This window comes from Oncorhynchus kisutch, linkage group LG4 (genome assembly GCF_002021735.2).
Source record: "Oncorhynchus kisutch isolate 150728-3 linkage group LG4, Okis_V2, whole genome shotgun sequence".
In the NCBI taxonomy this organism is placed as follows: domain Eukaryota; kingdom Metazoa; phylum Chordata; class Actinopteri; order Salmoniformes; family Salmonidae; genus Oncorhynchus; species Oncorhynchus kisutch.
In genome coordinates this window covers 24,555,383-24,569,759 of record NC_034177.2, presented here as the reverse complement: position 1 = coordinate 24,569,759, position 14,377 = coordinate 24,555,383, and the positions used below count along the sequence as shown (strand labels likewise).

General features: G+C 40.9%; 2 protein-coding genes across 3 annotated transcripts in view; both read right to left on the bottom strand.

The window, feature by feature from the left end:
• Positions 1 to 10,113, bottom strand: part of LOC109889299 (zinc finger protein ZFPM1-like) — a 90,514-nt gene extending 80,401 nt beyond the window's left edge. For both annotated transcript variants that reach the window (XM_020480632.2, XM_020480633.2), the window contains exon 1: positions 9,695 to 10,113. In XM_020480632.2, coding sequence (XP_020336221.1) covers positions 9,695 to 9,734 — 40 coding nt within the window. In that variant the 5' untranslated portion in view covers positions 9,735 to 10,113. The remainder of the gene's footprint in view (positions 1 to 9,694) is intronic.
• Positions 10,114 to 11,511: 1,398 nt separating this feature from the next.
• On the bottom strand, positions 11,512 to 14,165 carry LOC109888564 (beta-1,3-galactosyltransferase 2-like). The gene is made up of 2 exons (XM_020479726.2): positions 13,543 to 14,165; positions 11,512 to 13,318 (listed from the first exon to the last, which is right to left on the bottom strand). Exons 1-2 carry the CDS (start codon positions 13,584 to 13,586, stop codon positions 12,271 to 12,273), a joined length of 1,092 nt encoding a protein of 363 aa, XP_020335315.2. The 5' UTR covers positions 13,587 to 14,165; the 3' UTR covers positions 11,512 to 12,270.
• Between the last annotated feature and the right edge of the window lie 212 nt (positions 14,166 to 14,377).

The following is a 14,377-nucleotide window of genomic DNA, read 5'->3' as shown; positions in this document are numbered from 1 at the left end:
ATTGATGTTTATGGTTAGGTACACATTGGAGCAACGACAGTCCTTTTTCACGAATACGCACCGCATCGATTATATGCAACGCAGGACACACTAGATAAACTAGTATTGTCATCAACCAGGTGTAGTTAACTAGTGATTATGATTGATTGATTGATTGATTGTTTTTTACAAGATAAGTTTAATGCTAGTTTGCAACTTACCTTGGCTTACTGCATTTGCATAACAGGCAGGCTCCTTGTGGAATGCAATGTAATCAGGTGGTTAGAGCGTTGGATTACTTCACTGTAAGGTTGCAAGATTGAATCCCCGAGCTGACAAGGTAAAAATCTGTCGTTCTGCCCCTGAACAAGGCAGTTAACCCACCGTTCCTAGGCCGTCATTGAAAATAAGAATGTGTTCTTAACTGACTTGCCTAGTTAAATAAAGATTAAATAAAGGTGAAAAAATTATACAAAAATCGGCCAAATCAGTGTCCAGAAATACTGATTTCCGATTGTTATGAGAACTTGAAATCGGCCCTAATTAATCGGCCATTCCGATTAATCGGCCGACCTCTAATTTAGATACTTGTGGTAGGGGCCACAGATGGGACATAACACATTTTACATATTTAGCAGACGCTCTTATCCAGAGTGACTTACAGTAGTGAATGCATACATTTTCATATTTTTTTCTACTAGTCCCCTGTGGGAATCGAACACAGTGTTGCAAGTGCCATGCTCTACCAGCTGAGCCACACAGGACTAACACATCATAGAAATGTACTTTTCGGTGTTCAGGTTTCTAATGTACAGTAAGAAATGGGAACGGTTGAGTGAGCAAAGAGAAGAGAAATAAGTAAAAACTTAAAAATGAGAAATAGTGATGATGGGTTAGATGGTGTCTTTGTCCACCCCACTCATTACTAGGCTTCTTCAAGTCCAGTGTCTCATCACTTCTTGTAACCCCTTCTCATTGGGAAATCATTCTGTTGTGAGGAGAGAGATGATGTACTCCAGACATCATGTTACACACCACTCCCTTTATTATCTTCCAATAGGCAGACATGACAAACCTTCTTATATCTTCCCTCTCTTAGTATCTTATTGATACTGTACGTGCACATAATGAAATACATAATTGTGCCCAGATGAGATGAGGGAACAACATGGCAGATTGAGTCAAGACAGTATGACCAAAACTGGAACTCCTTTCCTTTAAATAGTGTGTAAATGAAGAAGTTTCCTTCTTGACAGTCAATGAACGACAAGAGAGTACAAATGGGGAAGAGGAAGAGAGGGAAGAGCAATCGGGTGGTTTAATGACATCCATTGGCAATCAGATGTCTAACATCATTGCCATCCTTTTAGGACATGAACTAACCTACAGTGTCTGTTCACAGCCAGTTCAACCTCTGTAGACTATGAAGCCACCGTGCTTCCATCTTGGCACTCCCCCACCATTGTAAAAAAAATAATAATGCTATAGAAATGCATATATTAATGTCCACATACATTTTTGCCACGTTTATTCTATTGCAGACACCTTAAAGTGGAACAGACAGCGTTTTCACTTTTCTGCAGATATGAAACAAACAGACAAAAGTATAACATTCCCAGTTTATGCTACAATACCAACTATATATAAGGTTTTAAAAATAGATTATATTTGACTCAATATTCCATGACGTACACTAAGGCATTATTGGCAGAATAGATGGATGCAGTTCAATGCTTGGTAGTCCAACAAATATTGCTATCAGGTTGTAAATCATAGCTTTTGTTTGCTGCCTCCATTCGGGATTCAGTGTTTCAGTTTCAATGACTCAATATTTTGGAAGTAAATGGACAAATGCTACTAAGTCTGAGAATGTCAATACAATCAAACTAGCAAGGGCAATGACCACAAGTCAGTCATAACATGGCTAATAGGCTAGTGTATCTATCTATGTAGCTAAAAAAAACACGGAGCCTAAGTCATGTCATGCTATTGGAGGAGTGGGTGAGTGACTGACTTTTTCCTCTCATATCGTTTTTCTGTGGCTATACACAGCTAGAGATGCAGGTGTCATTTGGTTAGCTAGCAAGAACTTGAACGACTGTTATCCAGTTAGCCAGAGTGAATTTGCGAACTCAAGAGATATGCTATCTACTCCGATTTCAGAGCACTCTCGTCTGAGTGTGCCAGAGCGCAGAATAACAAATTAATTTACGAAAGTGCAACACCCGCTGAATATGACTAATGTCAGCAAACATAGACAAAAAAAGTAATAGCTAGTCAAGAACGCTCTAGATAACATGTAAACATCCTAACCAGCTCTGCTATGGTGAGTAAAATGGTCAGAGTGAGGTGTTCTCTCATTTGTGTCTAGAAGTAGCTAGCTAGAAAGCTAGCCAACTTTAGCCAGTAAGCTTGGGTGCTCGACTAACCTGTGCCCCCGCACACTGACTCTGGACCGGTACCCCCTGTATATAGCCTTGCTACTGTTATTTTATTGCTGCTCCTTAATTATGTGTTATTTTTTACTTCAGTTTATTTTAGGAAATACGTTAACATTTTTTTTCTTAAAACTGCATTGTTTGGGCTTGTAAGTAAGCATTTCACTGTAAAGTCTACATCTGTTGTATTCGGCGCATGTGACAAATACAATTTGATTTGATTTTGCTTGGTTGGGACAAGGGTGCATTGGCGGGATTGAGTTTGAGAAATCAAATCAAATCAAGCTTTATTTATACAGTACATTTCAGATATGGAATGCAATGTGCTTCACAGAAAAAAAAGAAGAAACAAATATTTAATTTTATGTTGTTGCTTACAACACAACAAACATAAGAGGATTAAAAAAACAGAACAACTCAAAAGCACCTTTACATGCTGACTAGACCGCGCGCGTCCTCGTGCGCCATAGAGTGCATGTTGATCAGGACACGCAGGTTGAAATATCAAAACAAACTCTGAACCAACTATATTTGGTGACAGGTCGAAACGCATGAAACATTCATGGTAATTTAGCTAGCTAATTTGTCCTGGGATATAAACATTGGGTTGTTATTTTACCTGAAATACACAAAGTCCTCTAATCCGACAAATAATCCACAGATAAAAGGGTCAACCTAGTTAGTTTCGTGTAATCTCTCCTCCTTCAGTCTTCTTCTTCTTTAGACTTTATATGGTGGTTGGCAACCAACTTTAAGGTGCGGCCAGTGACCCACCAACTGGACTGGAGTGTGGTTCACTCAGTTCATCTTTCAATCACCTATGTGGGTATATGCTCCTAAAAACCAATGAGGAGATGGGAGAGGTGGGACTTGCAGCCGGTCACGTGTCACAAATAAACTCAGCAAAAACTAAACGTTCTCTCACTGTCAACTGCGTTTATTTTCAGCAAATTTAACATGATAATGTGTCCCTGAACAAAGGGGGGGTCAAAATCAAAAGTAACAGTCAGTATCTGGTGTGGCCACCAGCTGCATTAAGTACTACAGTGCATCTCCTTCTCATGGACTGCACCAGATTTGCCAAGTCTTGCTGTGAGATGTTACCGCACTCTTCCACCAAGGCACCTGCAAGTTCCCGGACATTTCTGGGGGGAATGGCCCTAGCCCTCACCCCCCGAAGATCTGGGCTCTTCACTGGCCATGGCAGAACACTGCCATTCCTGTCTTGCAGGAAATCACGCACAGAACAAGCAGTATTGTTGGAGGCATTGTCATGCTGGAGGGTCATGTCAGGATGAGCATGACCCCTCCCTTATTTTCCACCATAATTTGCAAATAAATTCATACAAAATCCTACAATGTGATTTTCTGTATTTTGTTTTCTCATTTTGTCTGTCATAGTTGAAGTGTACCTATGATGAAAATTACAGGCCTCTCTCATCTTTTTAACTGGGAGAACTTGCACATTTGGTGGCTGACTAAATACTTTTTTGCCCCACTGTATCCTAACTGGCCAGAGTGTAGTGTATGAGAGCAGACAGTGGAGGGGCCGCTGGTCTCGACAACCTCTGTTAAGGTGGCTCCCCAGGGCCAGTCTAACATCTCCTCTTTCTGGGCTTTTGTCCCTGATGCCCAATAGTTCTTATCACCACTTTTGCTCCTCATACACCCTGCCCATTGCTCACTGAAAAGATTTCACATGCTGCTCCTTAATGTAGCCCAATCAAGCACTATGGACATAGCAGTGTGTGTGTGTGTGTGTGTGTGTGTGTGTGTGTGTGTGTGTGTGTGTGTGTGTGTGTGTGTGTGTGTGTGTGTGTGTGTGTGTGTGTGTGTGTGTGTGTGTGTGTGTGTGTGTGTGTGTGTTTGTCTGTGTGTCTGTGTGTCAGCTGACAGAGCATGGTGCTTGCAACGCCAAGTTCCCACGGGGGACCAGTACGGAAAAAAAGTATGAAAATGTATTCACTCACTAGTGTAAGTCGCTCTGGATAAGAGGTGGAGGTGCAGAGTCATAATTTCGTGTGACATACAGATATCATATTCTACAGGTCAAGAATACATGCTTCCATGTCCAATATCACAGTAACGGTTGTGGGCAGAGCCATTCCCGTGGTGCTCCGCTCCCTCCGCCTGCCAGCTTTAAAACCAGGTCAGTCTGGATTGTTTACCAAGGCATTTTTACACCCCGGAACAGTACAGAGCGCTGAACACAGTAGGAGCAAATGGCCTCTCTTATCGGCAGTGCTGGGGGGGGCTTGTCATAACACACTGTCCCCCGGCCAGCGGCCTGGCTGCCGACTGCCTGACCACTGCCACGTGGCCCATGGCTATCCAGGACACACATCGATACACCAGCTCTATACAAACCTCTACATCAAGACCCCAATGTAAACATACTACAACAACACCCACAACCTCAGCCCATCAATCAAATTATAGTCTATAAATATCCATCATCAACTGCACAGTGAACACTAAAGAATCATTGGTCGCATTGTGCAATGTGTCCCTATTAATACCTATATATTTATATGGCTGCTACATAGGCAGGTACAGTGTAAGTGCACATTGTCACATAGTCCCTACATCACAAAGCAGCACCAGCAGTATTAGAATGGAAGGTGGGACACGGCTGTTATGTACTTGAGGAAAAGGCTCTTTGCTTTACGTTGCTGGGGTAAAAGTCCACCTACAGTACAGGACCGTATGTGCAAACCCCACACCAAAGACAAAACACAGCAGGGCATTTCCATGTAAAAGAACCAATGAGCACCAACGTGAAGTTCATAGAACCATTTGGGTGTCAAATGAAAGCTAAGAGTCTATGTTTTGTGGAAATGAAGGAAACCATTTTCCATCTTAAAAACTGGGCATAAGTGAAGGCTTTGATTTCTTGATAAGCAAGGGTTTTTGTTTGGAATAAAAAAAATTAAGTGAAAAAAATGAATCAAAGCATAATTATGTTACCGTGGAATTGCCCAGTATCAATTACTGCAAAAGTAAATAGTTTGACAAATATTAGGCTACTGTAAGTAGGTGGCAAGTATTCCCTCTTTAACAAGGTCCTTGCTTCAGAGGTCAGAGGTGAAACCATTTACAACTGCTCCAGGGGGCCAAGGAGCAGAGCATCATAATTCACACTACAGTCCCCAGAGTAAATAACAGGAAGGTGTAATAACTCATCCACACACCAAACAGGCAGTGTTTCCTCTGTAACCCTGCCAACTTCCCCCCACAGGCAGCCCATTTACCCACTAACACTGTTCAACATCATATCTATAGGCTATAACCTAACGACAAAAGAAACCGATACACACTGGAATTCACCAACAAAATGAGCAAATCCCCCAAAATATGATCTAATATAGGGATGTATTGTATTGCACAGTACTCCACTGTGCTCTGCTATATATCCATAATTATGCATCTCTGTGTAGTACAGATCAGGGACCCATGATGTCATTCTGGAGATTGGGCCCCAGAGCTTAACAAAAGTTCACATCGAGCTAAAAGTAGAACAAAGAAGGAAAAACACACAAGAGAAAGCCACCAAGGCGCTGTGTGTGTGTATATATGGGCGTATGGGTTTATGAGTGTGTGTCTGTCTGAGACTCTGTGTGCGTGAGCCATGTATTTTCATTATTATTACTGACTTGGGAAGATTGGATTCATCTTTCAATTGTAAAGAAGAAAAAAAACAGTCATATGGCCTATAGAGGTAAATGTAGTCATTAAATGTTCGCAAACTGAACAGACTATTTAAAAGCATCACAATTCTGGCGTAATCCGTCATCATCTAATATCTCGTAGTAAAATCAACAACTTTTAGCGTTATGCTGATGCTGGATTTTTTTCCTTTTAGCGGCATAGACGTGCTCTTCATTTTTTGCCAAAAAAGCACTCAAGATAATCATCAACGAACACAACATTTCAATGATATCTTACATGGAATCTACACTGAGTAATACGTGGTATTAGTTTTAATTAAATTAATCAACTACAATGCTTGTTAGGGAAAAAAACAGGGGGTGGGGAAAAGGGTGAGGTTGAAGAAGAGGGAGAGAAATGCATTCACACCTATCATCTAATTATACAACATTAATCACATTAACGGTGGAACTGATTGCCAGGGTCCAGGCCTTGCTGCTCCTCCGTGTGGCTTTGTTATTGCAGTGGAGTCTTAGCCTGCCTGCTCTGTGCTGATAACAACTCTAATCGCACTTGGCAATCTCTATCTGCACTGGAGATCGGGCCCCAGGGCTTATCAAAAGTTCACATCGAGCTAAAAGCAGAACAAAGAAGGAAAAACACACAAGAGAAAGCCACTAAGGCGCTGTGTGTGTATAAATGGGCGTATGGGTTTACGAGTGTGTGTATGAGACTGTGTGTGTGTGATCCATGTATTATTATAATGTTTTACTGGCCTGGGAAGATTGGATTCATCTTTCAATAGTACAACCAAATGTAATATGACCTATATAGGTAAAAGTGTATGTAAGACCTCCATTCAAAATAGAACAGGGTTACATCCAAACTGTTTAATTTATTTTATATAAAATCTCAATTCAAAAACCCCCTAGATGCATAAATACACTTTCAGAGCAACTGCCATTGTCTAAAGAGATGAGGTCAATGTTAATTCAAAGATGTCTGAACCTACAGACGTGACTTCGTGGTTTCTATAGGCGGCCATGCATTATTCATGGTGACCTCTGAGCTTTATCAGTGATGTCATGAGGGCAGAGCTGCAGAGAATGCTGCTGTATCTGTGGATCTGACTGAGCTTATCTATCAGTGATCAGCAGGCAGCCTTATCAGCCCTGCACATCTCAGAGAGGGCGAGCTGTCTGCTTTCAAACCTACAATCTATCATTTCTGTATTCCTGGATTTTTTCCACTATGCCTTATCAGGCTTGCTATCCTTATTTCTGGCCTTATCTGCTTCTCCCGTTTTTTTATTTTTTTTATCAAAAGATACACCCAGCTAGTCCCAAACAACAACACAAACACGACAAAGATGAGAATGCAGCAGCCAAATGTAATTATAATGCAAGCTCAATCCCAATCGCCTCGATCTGTCTCACACTATCGGGGTAGCGATCACCGCCCTGCTTATCCTGTCTCCATCTCAACTGCCAAAATATAAGCCCTGAGATCCGGACCCAGTGCCCCATTCATATCTTTCCATCGAGGAGGAATGGATAATCAGTTTGAGAGATCTTCACCATCGGGAGAATTACGCACAAAAGACGTAGACAAATATCTACCCTGAGTTGAGGCTTCCATAATGCTGGACACATCTGTTTTTGGTCCAGCATTCCAAATGCCACCACCGCCCAGTAAGTGTGCTATAACCACAACACAGTAATGAATTAAAATATGGGCAAGTACAGAGAAGCAAGCTTGTGATGCTTATGGAACAATATGGTAGACGTAATCAAACTCCAAGTCCTTATCACTACTCCTCCTACATTAAAATGTCTGCCAAGGCACAAGAGAATCATGGGACTTCTGTGTCACATCAAGAAGCCAGGAAGCATGATGGTGTAAGCACTGATAAAGACAAAGGCCATGACACCCCTGATATGCTTACAGCTTAGATTTATCCTCTCCAGTGTCTGGACTATATCCACAGTCCATGTGAGACTGATGGGTGATCAATTGGAAGACCACTATGGGAAAATATTAAGTAAAGGAAATAACTTTTTGATATTATTATTATTTACATTACTGCTAGCCAACAGAACAATCATCCTCTTCATTAATAACATAACATGTGAAGAGGATTTTTCTTTTTCATAATAATAACATAATAACACTAGCCTACAAAAGTGCTTCCATACTTAGTCAAATACTTTTTAAAACCTATATCTCTCATGTAGCCTTTTCAAGTGGCTGCTTTGAAGATGGCATGTTGCAGAGAGTCCATTTGGGAAGTTGGAGAGTCCATTTGGGTAGATAGCATGACCGCCCAATGGTGTGTCTTTTACTAGAAGCATCTTTATGGGCACTTTATGCATAACCTTATCATGTGATTTCTCTTTCGTTTTAAAAGTTACTTTCTGCTTTATTTTTTAGCAACCCTTTCAAACTCAACCTCCAAGATATTGCTACTGTGCTTATCGGACCAAGGCATCTCTTCTGCATGAAGAACTGAAAGAGGGCCTGGCACCAGAGCAAAACGCAGTAGGCAGCCAGGGAGTGAGTGTGTATTTGAGAGAGACCTTTTAAATGAACGCCTATGCATTAAAGAGTTAAAAGGATAGATGAAAAAAGATCCAATTGTAACCCACTATCAGAATGCGAGATCAGCAAGCGCGCTATCTGACGCCCCATCTCTGGAAAGAGAACTGAAAAGCCGGGGGAAATGCAACGCCAGCCTCAGTGCAGCTTCAGACAGAAAACAAATAAAAAAAGATCCAATTTTAATCTTTATCTCGGTTGCGATCGGATCGCAGTTTATCTGCGTTCACATCGCCTTTTTCAGAGAACAGTGACGTTTCCACAACATAATTAAACAGGAAACCACTGTTACAGTTCAGTTGCCAATGGACAAAACGTTTTTAAAAGAGCAAGCAAATTCAACGTTTTATTAAGCCTAGGGGCCTATATTGCAACTAAATAAAGTTGGGTAGAGACTGCAAGTTAGGCTACATGGCCCTAACTAAGTAACCCAATGTTAAAACCCACTGTGACAAACTGCATAAACCATTTATTTTTTATTTTTGCCTAACCTACATATAAAACAATTATTGCTTTCACATGATGTTCACATTGTTACTTCAAAACGATATTTGATTGCACACTCACTGTGGACAGTGGAGCAGGATATCGCCGAAAACATTGCTTACACTGAGATGTACTTTACATCACATTTAAAATGATAGATTATTTTGAATACATGTGCTCTAGTGGGCCTACTAAGCATTTATAACAGTAGCATTTAAAACAGTAGCATTTATAACATGTGCTCGATATTAGGCTAGTTGACTAGCCTATATTTTAAATGTATTTGAGTCAGTATGCTATAAATTGAAACTGTTGGCTACCCTACATCAAATGTAGGCTAAAAAGAATGCACATTTCCATAAAATTATTATAAACATAGTCGCATAGCCTAATCGCATTTTTATATTAGTTTGGCATGTCATTTATAGAAATATTATTTTGGTCACTGCTAAATGTCACAAACCTATTCCACCTGTCAAAGTATATACAGTATGTTCGCAATGAACCACCTTTAATAAAGATCAATGTGAACTTATTATTTTCCTTACGTTTGATCTGCCGGGGTTTGCTCTGCTTTCTTCGGGACATGTCTTTCTCCTGCTCTTGGTCCGCTGAAGGTAAGTGATCTTCCTAGGAAGAACTAGCACTGAAACACTGATCGATCTCCAGCCGGAGATATCCGCATGACCTGCACTTTGATATTCTTTGACGCACGAGGGCTACCTGTGGCCAAGTAAGCTTTAGTTACTTTTCAATATCTTCCCAGATGTGCGGTCTTCTCTTTTCCCTTCCTCCTCTTCCTTGTGAGGTCTTAACTGTCACCTACGGGATGCCAGTGACTGCAGTTGTATCGCTATAAGTATTCTATAAAATGTTGCCGCTATAGAGGTCAATGTAGCCTATAACTGTTTACGTTTTCCCTTTGTTTTTCCCTAGTCCGCCCAACACTCGAGTACTGGCGGGCACTTTTCAATGGAGCGCGAGCGTTACATTAAACATTACAGCTGATATGCAGAGTCGACACGCCCCTCTAACGCCCCCTGCGTCTGACGTAGGGCTAACGTCCGTTATGGGTGGGTTTTTTCTGTGAATTGTAGGCCCCAAAATTCTTCAATCAACCTACTTTAATTGTATTAATTGATAACGTTTGTTTTGACTCGAAACTTTTCTAAAATGGTCGAAATTCAGCATAATACAGTATTGGTATGCTGTATTAGATCTGTATAATGTGCAAACTATAAGGTAGCCTGATAGTTCATTTTTTGGAATTAACCCACACTTACTTGACTCCTGAAAACGTCACGTTTAAAGATGACAGGCAGCTATGATATAATTAGAAAGACAAATTGATGAGAAAATGAAGACATGGAAATCTTGCATAAGGAAATCTTTGGTGCACGTAAATGCAATATCATAGGTAATGTGCAACATTTTTCATTTTATGCAATTCAATTCAAAGTCAATTCAAAGTTTTACCTGGAAAACCTAGAACATTGTTCAAGCTTCCTGCCATCGAGGACCTCTATTCCAGGTGGTGTCAGAGGACGGCCCTAAAAATGGTCAGACTCCAGCCACCCTAGTCATAGACTGTTCTCTCTGCTACCGGCAAGCGGTACCGGAGCGCCAAGTCTAGGTCCAAAAGACTTCTTAACAGCTTCTACCCCCAAGCCATAAGACTCCTGAACAGCTAATCCCCCCCCCCCCCCCAACTCTTTTACGCTGCTGCTACTCTCTGTTTATTATCTATGCATAGTCACTTTAACTCTACCTACATGTACTGTACATATTACCTCAATTACCTCGACTAACCGGTACCCCCCCCCCCCCCCCCCCCCACACACACACACACACACATTAACTCTGTACAGGTACCCCCTGTATATAGCCTCACTACTGTTATTTTACTGCTGCTCTCTGATTTTGTACTTATCTATTCTTTACTTAACACTTATTTTTATTAAAACTGCATTGTTGGTTAAGGGCTTGTAAGTAAGCATTTCACTGTAAGGTCTACAACTACACCTGTTGTATTCAGCGCATGTGACAAATACAATTTGATTTGATTAGATTTATGTTGTCATTAGAAAATATAGCTTCAATTAATGTATGTTGCTCTATCCTGGTATATCATTAATTGAGAACATATGTATCCGACTGTATATATCAAGTAGCCTACTATTTGTATAGGAAAATGTTATGGGATGCATTTGCTCCATTGTTTACATTTTTGTTGTTAGCTCAGTCTTTTAGGGTATGCACAAACTGAGGAGTGTGGCTTTAAAATAGTCACATCACTATTTATACTACCAAAATTAAACCAAGTGATAGATTGTTGGTGTGCAATGTATATTCTCAATACTTTAAAAATAGTTTAAGCGTTTTTATTCAGTTGAACATTTTTACAAACATTCCAGGAATTTGTAACAATATCAATCTTAAGTAGGCATCAACTGAGTGTACAAATCACAAGCAACCAAAACAATAGCACACAAGACAAATGTTTAAGTCAAATTCACTGCTGCCATCTAGTGACAGTGAAAATCTTGTGCAGTAGAAAAAGGCTGGTGTGTAACAGCACGGTAGCTGTTATGTTGTGTCCACATATGAGTTTGTCTTGATGATGTACAGAAATTGAGAAACTATACTGTCACATGTGATAATGTGATACACACAGATCATGCTCGTCTTTGAACATCATTTGATACTTACTTCATAGATACACACAAGATCCCACGTTGCCATTTGAATTTAAGACAGTCATGGGAAATTATACTTGCAAGATCGAGCAGTAACACTACACAATACGTAGCTCTACTTGTGTAGTAATGCTGTTATTGTAACAACATTATCTGGTCATATCATGTGGTAATTACCATGTAATAACATGTTACTACTTTAGAATGACATGAAAAAGCTGTTTGAGAGTGAGTGAATTATACTATGATACCATGATGCCTGTGTGTGTGCGTGTGTGTGTGTGCGCATGTGCCTACCTATTTGTTTAGTACTTGTATGCATGTGCTTACATAGTGTGTTTAATACTTATAAGGATTCAAAGCTTTAAGAGGTATTCATTGTCCTTAGCAGGGTAAGGATTCAAAGCTTTAAGAGGTATTCATTGTCCTTAGCAGGGGGTGCCAGGTCTCTGTAAGTCCTCCCAGACTCGCAGCAGGTCACTCACATGGTCCATTTCGGTAGTGATGACAGTAGAGTAGTAACAGCGATTATGAGTGTAGGGCATGGAAAGCTTGAAGAGGGAAGAGTTAGGTGGGTAACTGGCTGCAATCCCTAAATGGCTCAGACACATACCCAGGTAGGCATCCTCTAAAAATATGGCACGGACTTGTTTGGATGCTTCCACTATCTTCTCAGGAAGATCTATGGAAAAGACATAACCATTTCCCAAAAGGTAGGGAGGGAATTTGGTACTGGGGTAAACCTTATTGGGAATGTACCACTTTGAGGTGCGGTCTCTCACCACTTGTGTGTTTTGGCTGAACTTCCCAGTGATGTAGTTGTGCTTTGGTGTAGTTGGGTCTATCAGCATGTTGACCAGGTTGTGCACATTGAGGAACATGTCAGAGTCGATCTTCATGGCGAAGGAGGCGCCGGGGCAGCGAGAGGCCAGCCACTCCAGCATCACCATGGTCTTGATGGTCAGGTTGAAGTAGCTGTCCTGGAAGTCACTCTGCAGCATGTCATGGTACTGCTGGTTCTCAAGCAGCACCTCCTCCTGCATCCTCTCTGCCTCCGCTCCACTGGGCAGGCCCAACAGGAAGAACAGACGCACAGCCCGTCCCAGAACCAGGCTCTCCTTACCCCAAGTCTTCCGGATATCCTCCCGGGCTACCAGATTACCAGGAGCTACTGGCACCATCAGAAGCAGGAAGGGGCTGCGGTCCTGGCACTCATGAGGCTCATCCAGGACAAACTTATATTTCTGTGGGTATGCTACATTGTATGGTGGAAAAAACTCCCCCTCATTTCCATTGATATAAGAGAGAGGAGTTAGATCCTGGCCTCCTAGCAGCCAGAGTGGGGTCTGGCTTATATGAAGAGTGAAGAGGGTGGTTACGTAGAAGATCACCAGGATCCCCACAGCCAGGAGAAGCACAAAACACCTCCGATGGAGAATCCTCATGCATTGACATGTTCTACGGTTTTCTTTTTTACTGAAAGTAATGGGGAGATTTTAAAAGAGAGGAACAGTCAAGGTGCTAAATTATTTTACTTTTATTGTTTAATTTATTTGAACAACATGATATAAAAAATAATAATATTAATAGAAGACCATGTTCAATATATCACTAAGTCCACTATAAATACATTACTTGTAAGACAGTCTTGTGAAGACTTAGGAACACAAAGCCAATGATATAAATCAGAATGCATTTACCTGTTACCACTTGTTCCACTGATATTCAAGTGTTGAAGTTCCATGGATAACAGCTTTCTTTGACCTGGTCAGCCAGACACGGCCTGCCCGTCAAACTTGTTGCGATTTATACTGGTCATACAGTATGTTGCAGCAGTCTCTGACAAAATCCTAATCCAGACAGCATTACGTGTGATGTTATATATATATAGTGGCACGGCAGCATGCATGAAGTGGCGCTGGGTATAGTTAAGAGCCTTATACCGAAATCATGGTGCCAATAAACTATACAACTAAAAATAGCACTATCTGGTCTCGTAACATTTCCAACAGAGAACACTAGAAACAGACAATCCTGAATGACTTTGACTAGTACACTACCCCAAAGGATATTGAGCATTGCTATGAACACCAGCTGGTCAAAAAACTGACATTAGGTTATAAGGACAAAGCTGGCTTATACTGCAAATCTGCAGTGAGATACAGGTCAGTGTTTCACTAAAGGACAAAACCCAAGTAAAGAGGTGTATTATTGTCAAAAGAGTCAAAGATAATTAAATACAATCTACTGTAATGTAACTTATTTGTCCCTTCATGTATCACTGGACATTATCACCTTGAAATACAGTTGCCAACTCTGACCAAGCTCACTCCAGCAAACATATGTTCTTATTTGTTTTTACATCCTTTTAAAGCCCTTTTAAAGCCCTTGACAACTTAGGTATCCCTGAATAGCCTTACTAAGCGTGTTGTTCAAAGACCGTTGTTTTGTGAGTTGGGCTGTAGGCTGTTAGTGTCACGTTCTTGGAATAATTATCGGACCAAGCTGCAGCGCGATATGATTTCCACATATTAT

Excerpts from the sequence above, each read along its gene's own strand:
- LOC109888564 (XM_020479726.2), bottom strand. The coding sequence starts at position 13,586 with ATGGAACTTCAACACTTGAATATCAGTGGAACAAGTGGTAACAG. Across the intron at positions 13,319-13,542 it reads AGTGGAACAAGTGGTAACAG|TAAAAAAGAAAACCGTAGAA; the intron begins GTAAATGCATTC and ends CATTACTTTCAG.